The 19,697-nt window shown below is 40.6% G+C and overlaps 2 protein-coding genes across 2 annotated transcripts; one reads left to right on the top strand and one right to left on the bottom strand.

Annotated features, from left to right (window-relative positions):
• The first annotated feature begins 449 nt into the window (after positions 1–449).
• Positions 450–7,216, top strand: LOC137296890 (uncharacterized). Its single transcript, XM_067828776.1, has 2 exons — positions 450–1,459; positions 6,979–7,216. The coding sequence occupies exons 1-2, from the start codon at positions 655–657 to the stop codon at positions 7,083–7,085; spliced, it is 912 nt and encodes a 303-aa protein (XP_067684877.1). The 5' UTR covers positions 450–654; the 3' UTR covers positions 7,086–7,216.
• A 5,101-nt stretch (positions 7,217–12,317) lies between these two features.
• On the bottom strand, positions 12,318–19,169 carry LOC137296102 (inactive selenide, water dikinase-like protein). Its single transcript, XM_067827783.1, has 8 exons — positions 19,044–19,169; positions 18,716–18,954; positions 17,862–17,965; positions 16,716–16,865; positions 15,521–15,633; positions 14,650–14,840; positions 13,600–13,812; positions 12,318–13,179 (listed from the first exon to the last, which is right to left on the bottom strand). Exons 2-8 carry the CDS (start codon positions 18,915–18,917, stop codon positions 12,995–12,997), a joined length of 1,158 nt encoding a protein of 385 aa, XP_067683884.1. The 5' UTR covers positions 18,918–18,954; positions 19,044–19,169; the 3' UTR covers positions 12,318–12,994.
• Between the last annotated feature and the right edge of the window lie 528 nt (positions 19,170–19,697).

Raw genomic sequence — 19,697 nt, 5'->3', positions numbered from 1 at the left:
AGGAATCCCGGTCGTCAGACCAGTTATTCCTAGATGTAGCCCCGGACAGACCAAGCGAGTATGCCACCAGAGCTGGCAGCACCCCCAATAAGGCAGAACGGTCGTCGTAACGGGTAACTGGTAAGAGGGTTTACTAACACCCAAATTCCAGTTACGACATGGTGGAGATGGCGGGTTTTGTCTTGAACAAAATGTTTAAGACGTTCCCCTGCATTTGTTTACACAAGACCGTTCATACCTTTTCATTCGCTCGTACTGACGTTTGACGACTGTAGATTTCTTTTCGCCGTTTGAATATGGTATCTGCAGTATTTTTTCCACCCCTCTTGACTTGTAATGTCTCAACCAAATGATTCTGACTTATCGACGTCATATGACAGTACGATCTTTCACCCCATCATTTCTAACATTTTTACTAATCCGGCCCGCCTATGTTTAATACAGCCACCGTTACGATCTTCCACCCCCCAGGATCCCCAGAATCTGCCTCCATCTGACGCTTCGGGCTCAGTTCCACCTGTTCTTCAAAACTTTCCTCATTCTGTTTCTCAGGACTCCCTCTCATCCCTTTCTCAGGAGGATTTAGAATCTTCAAGTTCCTCTACACATTTGGCAGATGTAGACATTCTTGTAAGTTCCAATTCTGAATTCAAGATGGGCGATTCCACTTTAATGCCAGAACATTTTACAGGTAAAGATAGTTCTCATGCTGAGGAATGGCTTGATCGTTTTCTCCATTTTGCTAATTTCAAACAATGGAATCACGTTCAGAAAATACAGGTTTTCCCACTCTTTTTAAAGGATTCGGCATACTTGTGGTATAAAGACGTGCTGCAGACATCAGACAATGAATTCATTCTGTTTGACGAAGTCCAAAAGTTGTTTAAGGACAAATATGTCCACCCAACCGATCGATGGTCTCTGCTCGAAAAGTTTGGATCACGTCAATTATTACCAACTGAAACCATAGATGTGTATTTGGCAGAATTAACAGAGACAGCTAGTCTGTTAGGTAAGACAGAAACGGACATACTGGACGCATTTGTTAGGGGATTGGATGATAGTACACGGCAACACGTGCTAATGAAACAGCCTAAAACTCTCAATGACGCTGTTTCATTTGCGCGGCTTGCTCGATCGATATTACCTCAGGTAAAACAGGACCAGGGAGTGAGCACGGCAATCGATACTCTGAGAGAACAGATTGCTGCTCTATCGGCGAAATTGACCCCGTCGCCACGGGTCAATACTTTTCAGTACCAACAGGACAGGCGCTCCAAATCTGCCAGCCCACCCAACAGGTATCCATCAGGACCGCCCCAGCCACCACACTTTCAGTTTTGGCAACAGTCATCTCCAGAGCCATACTATCAACGAAGACAACAGCCCCTTCCCCAACGAAACAACTTCAGACAGGGACGCAACATGGCCCGGAACCAGCAATGCTATCGATGCGGAGGTGAGTATGTTTTTTCTCATGCTGATAAGTGTCCGGCGCGAAATGCGAAATGTCATTTTTGTCAGAAAGTGGGACATTTTCATCAGGTATGCAGGGCTAGGAGTCGATCAAACACTATCCAACGTCAATAGCAATTACAGTCTCGATCACGTAGGCAGCTTCCCCGTTCGGAAAGGCAAAGTTTCTCAACTTCGAAATTAAAGTCGCCACATCCTTCTGCCCCATCTTTCAATGAACGCCCATCTCCTTTTTTCCAAGTAACATCAAAGGTTGATAACAGGCATAGGATACATGTTATATTAGGAGACCAACTGATTTCTTCTATAGTGGATTCTGGTGCTGCTATTAGTGTCATAACCTTAGATGCATTTAATGCGTCAGGTTTAAGAAACAAAATTTCTATTCAACAATCAGATGTTATATCACTTCAAGGAATAGGTTCTACTATAGTCCCGGTCATAGGACAAGTTCTACTTCCCATCACAATTGGTAGTTTTCAAACAGAACACTGTTTTCAGGTTGTTACAACGTTAGCGTCGCCTATGTTCTTAGGTTTAGACTTTTTGACCCAACAAGCTGCAATTCTGAATTATCAATCTTTCACATTGACACTTCAAAATGGGTTAACAGTAGTTCCGGTTTGGTCACATAATAGAGAGCCCCTTCCTGTTTTGGACCATCCCAAGGAATCCGAACAGATACCGGTTCGTTCATTGACGGCTGTCACCATTCCCCCTCAATCTGAAATTATTTTTCCAGTTTATGTGAGTGGATTCCCGTCTGATCATGTAGGCATATGTGAACCTAACCCTCTCTTAGCAGAAACACATCAGGTCTTAGGAGCTCGTTGCGTTGTTTCCGCAACTCCAGGAAAATCTGTGTACCAAATAATCAATACTAATGCTTATGCTGTAGAGATCCCCAAAGGCCATGAAGTAGCTCATTTTACCATTGTCCCGTCAGAGGAAATTGCGCCTATGCAGTCCTCTGCCTCACACAAGGAGGAACCGCCCCTTTCGCAATCTGAAATTGATGCAAGGTTACGTGATTTGAATATTGATTTTTCGGCATCCCCTCTGTCCCAGGAACAACAGGTTAGGCTTGGTCAACTGTTAGCCAAGTATCGGGATTGCTTTGCTATTAATCTCTCGGAGTTAGGTTTGAATGATTCTGTACAACATGACATTGACACAGCAAATGCCCCACCGGTGAGACAACGGTTTTACCGTACTAATCCTGCAATGCGTGCAGAGATAGATCGTCAGGTTCAGGAATTAGTAGACTTAGGCATTTGTGAACCAGACCATACTAGCCCCTGGGCCTCTCCTGTTGTTATGGTACCTAAAAACAGCCCAAAGGTTCCCCTCCATCTTGGCGACTAGCGGTAGACTACAGAGTTGTAAATTCACTCTGTCGGCCAGTAGCGTTTCCAATGCCCAGACTAGAAAATGTTCTTGATGTCCTAGGTACATCCCATGCCCAGTTTTACACAACTATTGATTTGGCATCAGGGTATTGGCAGATAGCTTTAAATGAGGACAGTAAGCCTAAAAGTGCCTTTGTTACAGCTAGTGGCACCTACCATTTCAATCGTATGGCCTTTGGCCTGGCCTCTGCACCAGCCACTTTTCAAAGATTGATCAATGACGTTTTCCGCAATCTCAATTGGCGTAAAACAATGTGTTATTTGGATGATGTATTGTGCTTTTCCCGAGATTTTGACACCCATTTGAAAGATCTAGAGGAGGTTTTCTTGTGCTTGCGCAAAGCAAATTTAAAAGCGAAGCCATCCAAGTGCCAGTTTGCGAAATCATCTGTTGCATATTTAGGCCATATTTTTTCACAAAATGGTGTACAAGTTGATCCAGAGAAAACTAGCGTGATAGCAAATTTCAAGACCCCCAAAACACCCAAGGAAGTCAAAAGTTTCCTCGGTATAGTAGGATTTTATCGCCGTTTTATTCAGGGCTTTGCAAAAATAGCTGCTCCTCTGCACATCCTGATACAAAAGGACAAACCATTTGTATGGACCGACGCCCAGGAAAACGCATTTCAAACCCTTAAGTCGGCTTTACTCAAATCGCCAATCCTAGCGTTTCCGGATTTTGACAAACCATTCATTCTGTACACTGATGCGAGTGATGAGGCTTTAGGCTGCTTATTAGGTCAGAGAGATGGAAATGGCAAGGATGTAGTCATTACTTACAGTGGTCGTGCTTTATCTAAAGCGGAGAAAAACTATGGAATAACAGAAAAAGAATGTTTGGCAGTCGTGTCGGGAATTAAACATTTCCAGGTATATCTGACACACGCTCCATTTACGGTTGTGACAGATCACAGGGCTTTACAATATTTGAACGACAATAAGGACCGCTCAGCTAGGTTGAGCCGCTGGTCACTTTTGTTGAGTGATTTCACTTTCACCGTTCAATATCGACCCGGCAAGAAGTTAGGTAATGCGGATTTTGTATCCCGTTTGCCGCATCCAGAATGCCCACCTGACTCAGATGACCCACTTTCTGATATTCCCTATCTATTTGCCACCGACGTGCATCGTGTATGCAACGCTGCCTCTCCCTCGCCGGACAGCGATAGCGATCATTCAGTTATCACTACACATGAGGATTCATCAGACTTGTATGACAAAGACATTAGCAATAATCCTCTTAGTGTAATTCCAGAGTTTCAGGGAGATTATTCAATAGCACAAAGACAATATGATGACCCTGAGCTCAAACCATTGATTGACTGCATTAGGTCTCATGCATTTACCAAGGATGACAAGACTACTCGTGCACTGTTGTTACAAAGTCAGGATTATGTCATTGATGATGATATACTATATCATTTGTATGCGCCGCCTGGACCCGGCCATAGAAAAGACAGAATTATTCGTCAGTTAGTGATTCCTAAATCTTTGATAAACAGTGTTCTTCAATCATATCATGATAGTTTGTTAGCAGGACATGTTGGTATTGATAGGACATTCAATGCTATTAGACAGAAATACTACTGGTCCCACATGTTGGATGACATAAAGCAATACATTATATCATGTACTGCCTGTCAAGTCAATAAACGTGATTTTCACAAGAAACCTGCTCCATTACAACCCCTACCTGTCCCAGGTAAATTATTTGATCGGGTACAAGCTGATTTCTTGGGACCATTATCGACTACGAAAGCAGGACACCGGTACATCTTTTTATTGACTTGTGCATTTTCGCGATGGAGTGTAGCCATCCCTCTTTCAACACTGGAAGCGGCAGAGGTGGCTCAGACATTCTACTCCAAGTATATTTGTGTTTATGGAATCCCAAGACTGCTATAAACTGATAATGGTACTTCCTTCACCAGTAAGCTGTTTACTGCAGTGTGTTCAATATTAGGGATCGAAGCTTTGAAAACCAGTAGTTACCATCAGCAGACTAATGGAGCTTGTGAGAGACTGAACTCATTCATTATGCAAACGCTCCGTATGTTTATCAATGATAATCAAGACAATTGGGATGATCTCCTCCCTAGTGTTATGTTTGCGTATAACACTAGCCCAGCAACACAGAGTACTGGATTTTCCCCATATTTCCTCCTGTTTGGTCAAGAATGTTCAGTGCCCATTGATGTTGAATTACAGGCAAGTGAACCTCTTCCACAAACAATTAAACAAAGACTTGATGCTATTTTACATCATGTGGAGGTTACTAGACAATTGGCACGCACCAATTTACAACAAGCACATGAGAAAGCTAAGTGTTATTATGACAGGAATACCTCAAACCCTATTTTTCAGCTGGGAGACAAAGTGTGGCTCCACGCAACCGCGCGTGTTGTGGGTAAATGTCGAAAGTTAGGACAGATTTTTCATGGACCTTTTTACATTGCTGATGAATTGCCCCACTTTACGTACAAACTGCGTCGTTGTGATGACCATAGATTACTTAAAGTGCCTGTCCACGCGAACCGCTTGAGAAAATTTGTCAATCCTAAGGAGAGATTAACTAACGTCATTCCTCGTACGCAAACTGACATGCCCCTTAATCAGTCTCAGCTTGATGCGTCTGAGTCGGACACAGACGTGACGAACACCGCATCACAGCAACAGTCAGCAAAACAGACAAAAGATTCTACTTTTGATTTACACGATGATGATGTCTTCATTGTTAAACGAATCTTGGCTCACAAACTGGTTAATGGTGAGAAATACTACAAAATCCACTGGGAAAATTTCTCGGTGCAAGAAGCAACATGGGAACCTGAATCCAATATCCCACAAAGCTTAATTCGCGACTACATGATTCATAAATCATTGCGGAAAAAGAAGAAGCGCAAGCATTAGCGTGTGCAATACAGTTTCGCAGCGCCTACAGTTTGTTTGATTTATTAATATATTTTGTTCCTTTTTCAGTTTGCCACAGCAATATCAAGTTGGAGAGGGCCCCTCTAATATTGATTTTTGCATGTGTTTTATTGCAGGAAAATACCTAGTTGATGCTATATGCATGGAGCACAGCTCATATCGATACATGCTATAGATCATTCATTCATTATAATGTTACATATGTCATTGTCCCAAGGTAACAAGACAACAGAAATGTTTCCATATATTGATGTATGTATTGTCTTGTCAAATGTCTTGTTGTGCACATTCAGAGTACTTGGACTACATACAGTCACATGTTGGTTGATGATGAAAAATATATTCCTGTACACGGATTATGATTAATGACCAAACGTTGTTAAGGTTTGGGTCACGTCGCATACTACTACTTGATGAATACATTCCCGAGTTACTGACCACAAACGTGTAGGTCAAGTTACATATAGTCCTACTATTTGTCCGCGAACGATTATAAATCGTGTTGTCCAGAAGAGACGTTGTACATATTCGCGGACTATTACAAAGCAATTCGCTATGTGCGTATACAGGTGCAAAAAGCAATGAACTACGCTATACAGAGCTCTGACGATAGTGCGTTGCGCGACGATTCAGTATACTGACAAATCCGATGATATTCCGTGCGAACTACAGTGAAATCGATGTTTTCAATGAAAAACGGTGCAGTACGTTGATGTGCAGTGAAATACAGTGGAATGCGTTGATATTCAATGAAATACGATGAAATACTATGTCGCTCAATGAAAGACGGTGATGAACACAGAATTACAGTTACACGACTCGAGAGAAGTCAAGAAAAATCTGTGTTCAATGATTCTATTATGCTTACATACATATATTCTGTGATGAAGAAATATTTGCATGAAACAAAATGTTGTTGAATGTTGTTTGTTCGCATGCATCTTGGTGGGACACTACTGTTACTTCTGTGTGACGATTATTAACATTTTAAATACTGTAACATTAGATTTACTATTCCTGGTAGCAGATATAAGGTGAACGTACTTTCACTGTGACTATTTTTCCAATCCATGGAATTTCCTAATAATACTATTAATAACATATATCATTTTCTTTTACATTTCTGTTTATGATTCATGGTTGACTTTCTTTGATTTTTTAGCAACAAGAACTCTTCGACGACCAGTTTGGGTCTTGTTTACTCTCATGGCGCTTGTCAGCATCCAACTCCAAGTTGCTTCTGTTCATACAGAACTTCGAGTGCCATGAGGAGTCGTATTCGTTCATACGTCGCGTATTGACATTGCCCAAAATAAATGGGTTCATGTATTTAAATACCAAATGCCAGATTTGGTAGGTATGGGCAATAGACCCAACTACCAAAATCTAGGTGGTGAATATTCATTACTGGTTCTCTTGGATTTTCTAGAACGGGAATTCGATATTCCCTACCTGCCATTTCATCCGTCATATCGATACCACCTTCCCGCTAAACCACACTTTTATCGGCCATCTGGTTGACAACACTCGCCGTTGGTACCAAAGATGGTCGCCTCAATCCTCTTGCGTTTTCTGCAGAAAGTCTATTCCTTTCGTAGCAGGCCCAACTTTTAACATTTTACCGCTCCCCTGTTGCTATGCAACCATTCATAGGGGCTGCGCTGACCGTTTTCGGGCCTTATCCTCGGTGCCGGGAGATATCCCATACATATATTGTCCTGACTGTGGTACTCCGTACCTTAATGGGCGTGTGGTCCTCACCCACATTGTCAGGTCAATGCCACCTTTGCGTTTTCGTTGTTTAACGCAACATCAGGTGGCTCCCCGCCCAGCCAGTGCACCGCCTCTAATTTCTTCTCCTTCAGAGCCCACTATCCCTCCACTTTCTCCTTCCAACCTTTCACTCATACAACCACCGCGGTCCCCACGTCACCACGAGGATTCCTCGGACGGTGGGTGGTTATCGAGCGGGTCAGATGAGCCTGCCCGTCGTTCAAATCCACCTGCTCAACCGAATTCACCAGTAGTATCCTCTGAATCAGAATCATCTTTCGACTATCCACACGTATCCAGAGCAGCCTAAAGTAATGTCGTACATCATTTCTATATATATATATGTATTGCAAACGTATTCCATTTTAACCTTTAGTATATGTCTGTATTTACAATTACTCGATCATATAACGTCCTATATCTTGTACATTTACATTCTACCTATTTAACCATGTAACAAGTAATTGATATTATCACCTTACTATACTCTCCATATTCTTTCTTAGATTAACCTTGTATACTGTCAGATGGCTATAATTTTATTGTTCATACAATATGTTACACGCACAGTCTGCAGAATTGGTAATTCTTTCACTTTCCTGTACCTGTACTTGTCTATATGTAGTGTTGATAATGTTTATCTGTCAATACAGATAACACTCGATTCGCATCTCTCTTTAACGTATTCCTATAATCCCTCACTCGAATTTCTATGTTGTTTGTTAAAGTATGTTGCACCACAAAGTATGTGTCTTAAGTGTTTATAATAATATCTTGTCGATGCTTACAACCACATCAACGTATTCTCTTAACGTGGTGTGGGTCGCTCGTAAGCTTAAGCCCAGTACACACGGGTTAATGCGTCGTTTGTACCTTGTATCGTACTTTGTCTTCACAAGTTTCTTACTTGGCTACATACCTCCATGGAGCATAATATCCAACTCAGGTCGTTGTCATCCATATTACCATGTCTCTAGAACTTCACTACTGTTTACATTCGCTTTATGTCACAGAGGTTGGTTGTGGTTTAACACTTTTTCTCAAGTGTTGCAGCTCCATAACCGATCAACGTTCAGTTGGGACAGAAGTTACACACGTCCCCTACTGTCATCGGACCCCCGCCAACATCGATCATCTGACTCCACACTTCAGTGCGCTCACGTCACAGCCAATGCACACGCCAGACGACTTAACACACTACGTTGTCCATCATCGCCTAGCATCGCAGATGACATTGTTCTGCCACCCATCCATGGCACGATCGTTCAACTTGATCTGCTGCTCGTCGGGTAAACAACATGTTTGTCCAGGCCAATCTACTGATGTGCGGACATTTTTCAACTTCTCACGAGGTTGTCTAGCAAGATCATCCCGTTGGATCTTACCACGCTGTGTGTTTCATAACTAACTCTTCGCTGTGTGTACAATCTGACATTCGTTGTGGAGTTCGGTAACAGTACCGGGCAGTTTATGCTGAACTTTTCCTGCCCAAACTAGTGACAGTAAATTCGTTTGGGGACCGATGACCAGTGAGCTTTGTGACATTTGAGCTTGATCAGACCATGTCTGCTCATACACACTGACATTTCATCATCGTTATTATTTTGTAAACTTTATCGGAAAAAATTGTGCTGATGTGTACATGCTTTTGGTGCTCGTTCGAAGTAACACAGGAGCCATTCTCTTTCGCTCGTCAGTTAGGTACCTTTGGCATACTGATCGCTTTTGCGTTTCATATTAAAATTTCGTCAGAAAGATTCCACATTTAATCTTCGATTTACGTGCTCCTGTATTGCCTCGTCTCTATGTTATGTTATGTCTCCTTACATCCCTTCCATGTTCTCATGTTCACTTATTCCGAGCTGTGGGCAGCTCTTGTCCACAGGCGGAGGATGTTATAAGGTGAAAATTGCAATCGTATACAAGAAACGATTTATACATCTATCACTGAGATTTGCGGTTAGTTCGGCATAGCACCAATGCTATTACTATTGGGTAATATATTAAGGGATGGAAAAAGGAAATAAATGTCGAACAACTGAACAGAACAGATTCGTCAAGTAGCAATTAAATCTGAGTCACTGATTAGAATTAAGGGAGATTTCCAATCACGAGGTACGACATGAGACCAGGGAATGATGTAACTTCTAACGAATCAGAGAGATGGTAGATGGTCATGTGACAAGGGTGGAGCAGGCTCGAACACCTTAAAAAGATACCGTCAGCACAAAAATGTGCGAGGTGCGGTGCGGGTTGAAGAGACAGTAGAACGCTCACATCCCGAGAGCTTGCCCTACCCTGTCCAGGCCAAGACCAATTGTTATGAAGAGAGGGATCGAGTAAACCGATGTGAGTATAGAAACTTGTGTTGAGTTATTCATTGTATGCCTCAGTGCCAGTACACGAATGATATGCGCTAGTTAGGAATCCCGGTCGTCAGACCAGTTATTCCTAGATGTAGCCCCGGACAGACCAAGCGAGTATGCCACCAGAGCTGGCAGCACCCCCAATAAGGCAGAACGGTCGTCGTAACGGGTAACTGGTAAGAGGGTTTACTAACACCCAAATTCCAGTTACGACAGGAGCAATGTCAGGCTATTACCTTGTTCGTGGAATGTATCCATCAATGTCCACAAAAACGAGTGATATATAATTCATCTACAGATTTCCCAAGTGATGTGTCTTTTAACAGTCTATCGTTTCAGATTTTTCACATTGCTGTATAGTCTCGCTGGTCACCCAAGATAGCACACCTGGCAACTAATTGCATAATGTGCGTCATTCTTTTAAAAAAGTAACTTCGCCAAAAAGAGCAATCAATCAAGGTATTGGCGGTTAATCCTTTGAAAGAAGGGTGTTGTTTTTACATATACACAGACACGACAGAGTGTATTCAGTATAGTTTAATAAATGTACATACATAGACACTACCTTTTGACAAATTCTCATGAAACTTATTAATCAATCAGTGCGCTGTTAATCCTTTGATCGATTCAGACACAAGAAATGCCTAATGGGGACCTTTGTCGGGTAATCTAAGTGGCGTTACCACTAATTATACCCGTTATAAATTCATTAACCGAGCATCAAGTAAATAGTGACAAATAACGTGTAGATTTTTACCACAACACCGAGTGATTTTGACAGAATCGTCTATGAAAACAAAGGTTGTAACTCGGCAAAGCAGGAGACAAAAGTAAATGATAGTGGATTGTGAGAACCTATAGCTTTCATTTTTCACAACAGCTGTCGCGATTTCTGTACAAACCTGTAAACGAAATAGTTTACTCCCTGAAATGTAGATGAATTCTGCATGGACCCTCATATCTAAACCTTCTATTACCTCACAGAGACGCGCCGCTCTGATTGGTTGAAATTTCGTTTGCGGCTGAGAATTGTGCACTGTTGTTAAAAAGGTCGACTTAAGGTAATCAAAGATCGAAATGTGCAGTTTTAATGTCGGGGTTTCATTTATAACGATGTCAGTGAATGATTCATGTATTTGCACCTCCTTGAGTATATCATCCTCGATATCTCCAGGGTATACGTTCCGATAAGTCTCCACTATATATACTGAATACACTCTGTCGTGTCTGTGTATATGTCATAATATATATATAGTGGAGACTTATCGGAGCGTATACCCTGGAGATATCGAGGATGAGAGTATATGTGATCTGTAAAGACCAGGGATCCCGACTTTGCAGTTGGGTGAGCGAGGATATAACTGGCGATACGATGTTGTCCTATTGGTAAATTCTCAGTTGTACCGTGTACAAAATAAACGTGCAAACCAGTTGGTTCAGCCGCAAGGTTAATTACCTCTTAACTCATTTGAAAGTGAGAGGAATATATGCACCGACACCTCACCCACCTTCTTGCCGACCAGTTACTGAAGGGAGACCACTCCTGACGGCTTAAGCGCGCCATTTTGAAAAAGCACAGGAATCGACACGCTAGTCCTTCCTCGACAGTCATGAGTGCAGCTGTCACACTCTTGCCCTTATTTTTATCAACGACGGAAACCATGACAAAAGCCAACACACCAGTATCTGCTTCCTTTTCTGAAAGTCGTTTGCATTTGGCTCGACAGTTCTCTCTCACTGTTGTTCATGGTTTAAATTCCCTAAATCATAAATGGCACTATATACTTTTATATAATCAGTAACACTCAGTCTTTCATTTTTAACCTTACCACTGGCATTTATAGTGAATTTTTCTCTTTGTATCTACAAATTTCTCTTTTTTTGTGCGGCAGTAATTTCACACCTTTTACGCCTAGGGGCGGGTTTGTGTTTTGTTTCTGAGATGGCCATGTACAAAATAGCAAATAAAAAAGGCGATTTTGAAACACTTCCGATTGAAAATGAATGCTCACTGTTTTCTGTTTTGCACTTACATTAACTTTATAGAGTGAGTGTGAAGTTACGCAATGTTGGGTGCAGAAGGTCCTTGTATGGGTGAAAGCTTGTGCTTGGCAGCTCGACGTCTGCGATTTCTAGGACTCCAGTACTGACCCACAATTGGGTTTGTTCAAAATTACCTCTCTTCACTCAGCACAAAATGGGTAACCTAGTACCTTGCAGGCAGTCAGAGTTATCCAGGGAGTTAACAGTGTAAATATTCTGTATCACTTTGAGAATGCCTTAGAGTGCGCAATAGGCACATGTTAATTATGTATTTATCATAACTAGAAATGGCATCTTAGAATTCATATAAAACAAACAGTTACATATACAAGATTTATTCTGATTTCTTTGGTGTACATGATAATGAAATGAAAAAGTTGACCAAGTCACTCTGTCATTGCCTATCGAGCTCTGCCATGTCAGAATCTTTTAAAAAGAATTACTCCAACAAGCTTCATAGAGATAGGAATGAGAATCTGATAGACATGGCAACTTTTACACACTGAAAACCAAGTGGATTTGCTCACATCTACTTGGCTCAAGCATGGAAGCGATGACAATGAATCAAATCTAAAATGCACTAATAAAACCTGTTCAAGTACAGGTGTGTGTAAATGACAGAAAATATCAAAAATCACTTTCAATTTTCAAATTAGGAAAACGTTTGTTGTCAGATACATAATCTAGTATAAAATATCACTTCAAACCATATTTTTTCTTGTACTATCGCATACAAGATGGAGAAAAGGGTCATCAAACTTAAAACTGCAGTGTTGGAATGTTTAACCTCGTACATGTCACGAACTTGATTTTTTGATACAACTGCTGCAAAGGTATAAAAAAGGTAAGAACTGCACAGTTTCCTGCTTGCAATAGTAAATGCAAATCAAATGTCCACTGATTTCAAGGTCCCTTCATTTCAATACATTGCAAATTATTTACAGAGAACAAGCATTGAAATAATGTTGCTGTGCAGAATAGTCCTTGTTTCTATGACTACCACAATTCCCCATCGCGGTCCTTGGCGGGCACTTCAATGACCCGCGGCTTGTCTATAATTCTGGCTGTGCGGTTGCCTTTCTCAACAATTCCAATAATCCAAGACTGGTAACCCTCTTGTTTTTCAATGTCTTTGCAGAAAGCAGCAGCTTGCTCTCGGGGTAAAGCAATCAGAAGACCTCCTGGAAAGGAAAAATATCATCAGCAAACAGAGAATAAAGGCTTAACTTGATTCCAAGATTTCATTCACTGTAACTAATGTGAAACTGCAGACGTTTATCTAATCAACTTTTTCTGGAAAAAGAATAACTTGATAATATCTACCTATTAATAAGATACCAGTTTTCACAGAAAAATGGTTGGAAGGCACCATGAGCTAGACTACTGTGTTATTCTGCATTTAGGTATAACAGATACCAGAGACTGTACCCCTTTGGGAAATCAAACCTGGTTTTCAACCAGCATTAACAAATGTTTTAACCACGGCGTTACCTTCTGCCCCACAGCTATTTAGTTACAATGATACTGCAGTAATGACACCATCAAATGATTCAATGAGAACAGCTTTTCAAGCATGACACAGAAAAAATCTAGATACACACCAGAAGTTTCAGCTGAGTGTCCTTGAAGCAGACCAAACATGTTTCCGCATGCTTTGCTGATGGACGCCATCTTGGCAATGATTGGCAAGTTGTGGATGACAAACCCAACCTCGTTCTTCTGGATCTTGGCTAGATTGTTGGCATGACCAAGCAGCCCAAAGCCTGTAACGTCTGTGGCTCCATGGGCATTGTACTTGTGCATCAGGCGTGCAGCTGCAAAGCAATCGAGTTTCACATCAACTTTACTTGCATGCAAATATGTTGGAGGACAGATGAAAAAATATGCACAACTTGGGGTAGAGTGAGTGAGCTTGGTTTTACACTGCTTTAAGCAATATTCCAGCTACATCATGGTGGGGGGACACAAGAAATTGGGATTAAAACACTGTGCCCTTGCAGAGAATCAAACCTGGGTCTTCCGAATGACATGTTAGAAATCATCGCCGTCAGGATATTCTCAATACAATGCACACTGTCAGCTGACCTACTTACAGACAGCAGAAAGGGAGCTACGAGCTCCATCAAGAAATCAGCAATTACCTTTATAAGTTAAAGTTATCTACTTTATCAAATGTGTTCTAATGGACAAGAACTAGATTTATACAATCTCTTTCAACATTTGAGGGTCACAACCATGATTAAAATTTAAGACTATGTGGTAGTAATATTTTTTCACTTACTGGGGCACATTTTTAAGACTCTGACATATGTGAACAAAGAAAAAAGAAAACACACCCAGAAATTGTCACAACACTATATTAAAGTTATGGTAAAACCTGCAAGAGTCTTTTTTCTCATAAGTTGATTTGATTTTTTTCTCAACAATGAGCATCCAAGTTTCTTACAATACAATCTGTTTGGTTGTATCCATCAAGGCTCCAGTTAGAACTTCAGCAACCCATCCTTGCTAGCAACTCAAGGGATCATGTGGTCAGACTTGCTGACTAGGTTGATACTCATGCTGTTGATCTCTGGATTGTCTGGTCAGTCAGATGACTGTCATATAGCTGGAACATTTCCGAGTGCAAACAGAAAAAGTACCAAACAAACCTGTTCGGTTGAGTCTTGCCATGCTGAACATTGCCCGCTGGTAAGCTTTCCTAACGTCATCCTCACTGACAACTAGCTTGATGCGGTTCCATCTCTCTGGCTGGTCCAACCACTGGTAGGCATTGACTGCTACTTGTGTACCCAGCGGCTTCGTCATCACCAATACATCCCCGACCACTGCATTGTCAGGCCTGAAGGAGGGAAGGTAATCAGTCTAATACCAATTCAACTTTATTTGAGTTCACTTGCACTACATTGTTCAATTTGTAACTGTCTATATCAATCAACCTTTTGCCATCTGTCAAACAAACATGAGGGACCATTCAGAAAATCTGAAATAAAATAGACTCCACAATACTGTCTGACTGGAAACGTGCTGTATGAAATCATTAACATTTTGAGATGCCGCTTGTCATGTATGAACAATGACCCCAGTTAGAATTGGTTTTCAGTAACTCAAAGAGGTGATTAATGTGATTGAGTGGGCAGGCTCGCAGACTTGGTTAACACATGTCATCGTATCCCAGTTGTGTAGATCGATGCTCATCCACTATGATCATAATAAGTTCACTTTTTAATGTAGTTACCAATTTTTAAGGCTTTTACAATGGATAATTATTTTTAATCCTTTCAATCAACTTTCAATTATTTTGGATCAACTGAACACCACTAGATGCTCATGCTGTTAATCACTGGACTGTTGCAGTCAGACATGATCACACATATTTGGAGATCGCTGCCATATGGCTAGAATATTGTTGAGTGCAGTTATTAAACCACAAATAAATACAACCAACAGATGCACACATCAAAGTAAAAAAAACCATTAAAGGTTCAATGATTACTGGTTGCAAACTGCCTTGTATCTTACATGATGTACTCGTTGGGTTGACAGACTGATGTGGCCACACCTCCAATGGTCATCCATGGGTTAATGACAGTCTGACCACCAGTCACCTGCGATCCAGCCTCTTCAGCACAGTCCTGCACAGAGAAACATACAAAACATGGGAGACTAGTCAAACACAAACAAAACAAGAATCAAACATCTAATATCCTGGTCTTCAACAACTGAAACATCTAACTTGAAATGTAACTGAAATGCGAGTGTGTTCTGACTAAAGTAGGTGGATAATGAGGCCTTGAAGTTGAAGGCACTATGTCACAACACACTTATCTAAAAATATATAATGCATTTTTCTCAATACTATCAAACCTCAGGGTAGCTTCCAAACAATTTATTCTAAAACAAACATTTAGATTCCAATATTAAATTAAACAGTTCGAAGGAATCAATGCAACATGTGCCCTCTACTGGCTACCCCCTACATTTCTTAACTCATTAAGCAAACCCCACAGAGTTATGTCCCTTGGAGTGCTCTCAAAGAATACCATACCATACGCTCAACTTTGAGATTGAAACCAGTTCAGGAAACACCAACACCATGTATGAGAGTTTTCAATGTATGGAGCAATTATTAAAATTACATATATAGCAAGTGTTCACTTCCTGGAAGCTGTTCCCCTAAAGTACTGACTTTGGACAATGGATGTATTTAATATGTTTTATAGTGCATCAATAGGAAGCTTTATTGAGTGCATAAGCCCCAACTATTAAAAAACATTGGCCAGATAGGATAAAAAATGTGTGACATTGAGCCTTTAATAAATTGGCATATATATATAACATACAAAATCAGTTTGGGTATTAATCATAAAATTAATTCGAACTGGTGTTTTGATTTTGTCAAGTAAATTTTCAGGTACAGTGCTGATGATGTGGTCCCACCATACAGAAATACTAATATTTTAGTTTTCTGTTGAATTTTGTGTTTTATAGAGAGAGCAAGTTGGCATCACCAAAAAATTGAACATACCAGTACTCTCAGATAAATGGTGTCATGTTAGAACAATGCAAATGAAAAGCCTTAAATATCACAAATGTTTTCAATAATAATTTAAAACTTGGGTGAAAGCCAAGACTACATTATAGCACCAACAGACCAAAAACTCATCAGAATAAGATCTTAGGAACTTGGATACCATATCACATTTTCCGGTATTACCTTGAAACCCCTCATCACCATTGGGACAATAACGTCTCTCTCCTTCTCCGACATCTTGTTGCTGACACCCAGCAACATCAGCATGTTGTCACAATCTGTTACACCCATGGCGTATAAATCACTTAACACGTTGGCACAAGCAATCTTGCCCTGTGTGGAAAGCAGACAAAGTGTAAATGCATTTCCAATGAAAAATCTCTTTGTGGGTCTGAGTTAACACTCCTTTGAACTATCAGTCAGTCTTGCCATGCAATTCAGCTAAACAGGGATGGCAACAGGAGAAAGTGAGTTCAGTGGAAAATCTCATGGGGTCTCATGGGGTCTCATGGGCTGCAACACCCCAGCTTTGTCCAGGAACGATTGATTCGCATTTAAACCTGAGGGTTTCTGCAGATTTACAGAAAATTGTCATCAAAGAAAAGCTTTAAGTGATGTACTGTGTGGATGTCAACCTAGTGGAATGAGTGGTGGTGGTGGTGATTTTTATGGAGATTTATGTACAAGGTGAGTGACCCCCTTCACTGCAAGCCATGTACAGAATAAATGCCCCCTCAGAATACAGAAAAGTATCCAGTACCCGTAACATGAGACTATATTCAACAACCTAAAACTTGAAAATGGCTCTCTCTTTCGCACGCACGCACACACGTTAATAAAGCATGTTGAACTGTCCCACATACAGGAGTGTGCAGAGAGCTCAGGTCACAAATCAGTTCAGTTAAACAACGTTGAGCTTGGACAGTCCTTGGATTGGTGACCATATTTGGCAGCTTGACTCCTCAGAGTTTCTGTGACTTCAGTCCTACCCACAACGAAGCATGTGATACATGTGGTCTCACCTCAGGCAAGTGAGCTTCTTCAAAAGTGTTCACCCACCAGAAAATGGGTACCCAGTTTGGATAAAGTCATGTGACTATAACCTTCCTGCACAAAATGTAGCTTATGTTATCCAGGGTAATAAGTAGATTCAGAGTAAATGGTGTGAGCAATCACTTCGTGTGTGGAGACGTCAAAGAAGATGACTTATTATTATCCTTGGGTAGCTACTGTGTGTTCTAATTCTGGCTAGAGGTTTTATCTGGGGTATTATTTGTAGAACCCATTTTGGTCCCTTCACAGTCAGTGTTTTCTCTTGTTTTCTGTTACCTGCATGTAGGGGTCATCAACCAAAGGGTAGAAGAAATCTGTTGTCTGAACCAATGAGAGACCACCATGACGCAGAGGCGTGACCGATGCATCCATTCCAATGCCTGGAAAATGCATTTGGACTTTTTAAAGGACGTGAATATTTTCAAAGTTCAAAGATACAATTTTCACATTCATAACCTTTCCTTGAGGTTTTCTATGACCTATATTTTGTGACTTTTTTTCATTGTGAATGAGTAAAGACTGTGAATATTATTTATTTTAAACAACCTTAGTTTGTATATAAATAATAATTTGTGTTACACACCAGCAGATCACGGTTATTGCTAATGTTCTGATAATCAGCTTTTGGATGATACACAATACTCTTAACAGTATTGTGTAAAAAAATCATATTTATTATCATTTGCTATCAATTTATAAATTCAATATTATATTGTAACTAGTTCACAAATCGTAATTTATTCTGGGTACAAAACGTCCGCCCGTCAGTCACGTGATGAGCTTATATGGCAACCATGTGATATGCCTCAACCGTTCTAAGTTTCGCGCCATGTGATAACACCACGTGGTCAAACAATAAGACCCGGCTACTGACGCCATCTTGGTTGGAAGAGGTCTGAAAGGGGTGGAGCCCAATAATGACCTACATAAGAGACATATGTTCTAGTACACGTATTAAAGGCTATGTAACACCAATCAAATCATCGCAAAGTCGCCAAAGCAAACATATGATGTGTCATTGTGGCGGACAATACTAATTAAGCGCCTCAAAGTGGGTTTCGGAGTTGAGATGTTACGGAAATGAGACTCGAATGAATTACGCACACAAATCATCAATAAATGCATCTTACCAATCCTGGGAACGGGCGCCATATATTGAAATTGCGACTCCGCATCCTGGGCATTGCTTTCCTGTTGCAGTCCCTCAAGAAGCTTGAGCAGAGCTTCTTGAGGGACTTTACACCCTCATCCCTTTAGGTCAGCAAATTTGGTGAGTCGGAAATTGGGATCCAACTCATGTGCCGCAGGATCAAACGGACGACGCAATGCCATTTCAGCCAGCTTGGCAGTTGTCAGGGTCGAAAACAACCTGAAAAATGTAGAAAAGAGTAAAATTGAATCAATTAAACCACTTTAAAAGAACATACAACGCTTATTAGAAACAGGAAGTTTTCAAACCACTAGGCTGTTTTCTTCTCCACAAAGCAAAATATGGCGACCTCCCTAGCGAACGACCAGGACCCGGATGAAAGCGCAGACAGACGCGAGATACTGGCTGGCTGGCTTGAAAGGGAGAAGTAATTTAGCTGAAATGTTCAGCTAAATGGTTTTGATTTTTTTAAAAATCAGTATGGTGGGGTTTCTTGATGTCACAAATACGCATTGATTTTTAGTTTTTATCTTATGATAGTGATGTTCTGCTTAATTTTTCGTGTATAACAGACACTCTGTCTGCTATCATGGAGTGACTTCATGTAACGAAAATGTAGTAAAAATATTATCGACAATATAGACGAACCCAAGTTATGTTTTATTTTCCCGACACTTTATGAGAAGAAAATTAACATTTTTGAAAAGTATAAAGCATTCAACAATAAATAATGATGCTAAGCGTCATATACAGCTTATGAAAGTAAATTTGTGTATAATTAAAAATAATAATAATAATAAAACAAAGAAAACATTCAGCAATAAATCATAATGCTAAGCATCATACGCAAGATATGTTAAAGTGAATTAGTGTAATGTAAATATGTATATAATTATTCGGTCTCTTTCCAATTCTTTGAAGTTTACTATGACATAATTATGACGAAGGGTGAACGTAGTTAT

The sequence above is a fragment of the Haliotis asinina genome, chromosome 9 (genome assembly GCF_037392515.1).
Source record: "Haliotis asinina isolate JCU_RB_2024 chromosome 9, JCU_Hal_asi_v2, whole genome shotgun sequence".
Taxonomy (NCBI): domain Eukaryota; kingdom Metazoa; phylum Mollusca; class Gastropoda; order Lepetellida; family Haliotidae; genus Haliotis; species Haliotis asinina.
The sequence above is the reverse complement of the archived record's forward strand: the minus strand, read 5'-3'. Positions and strand labels throughout refer to the sequence as shown.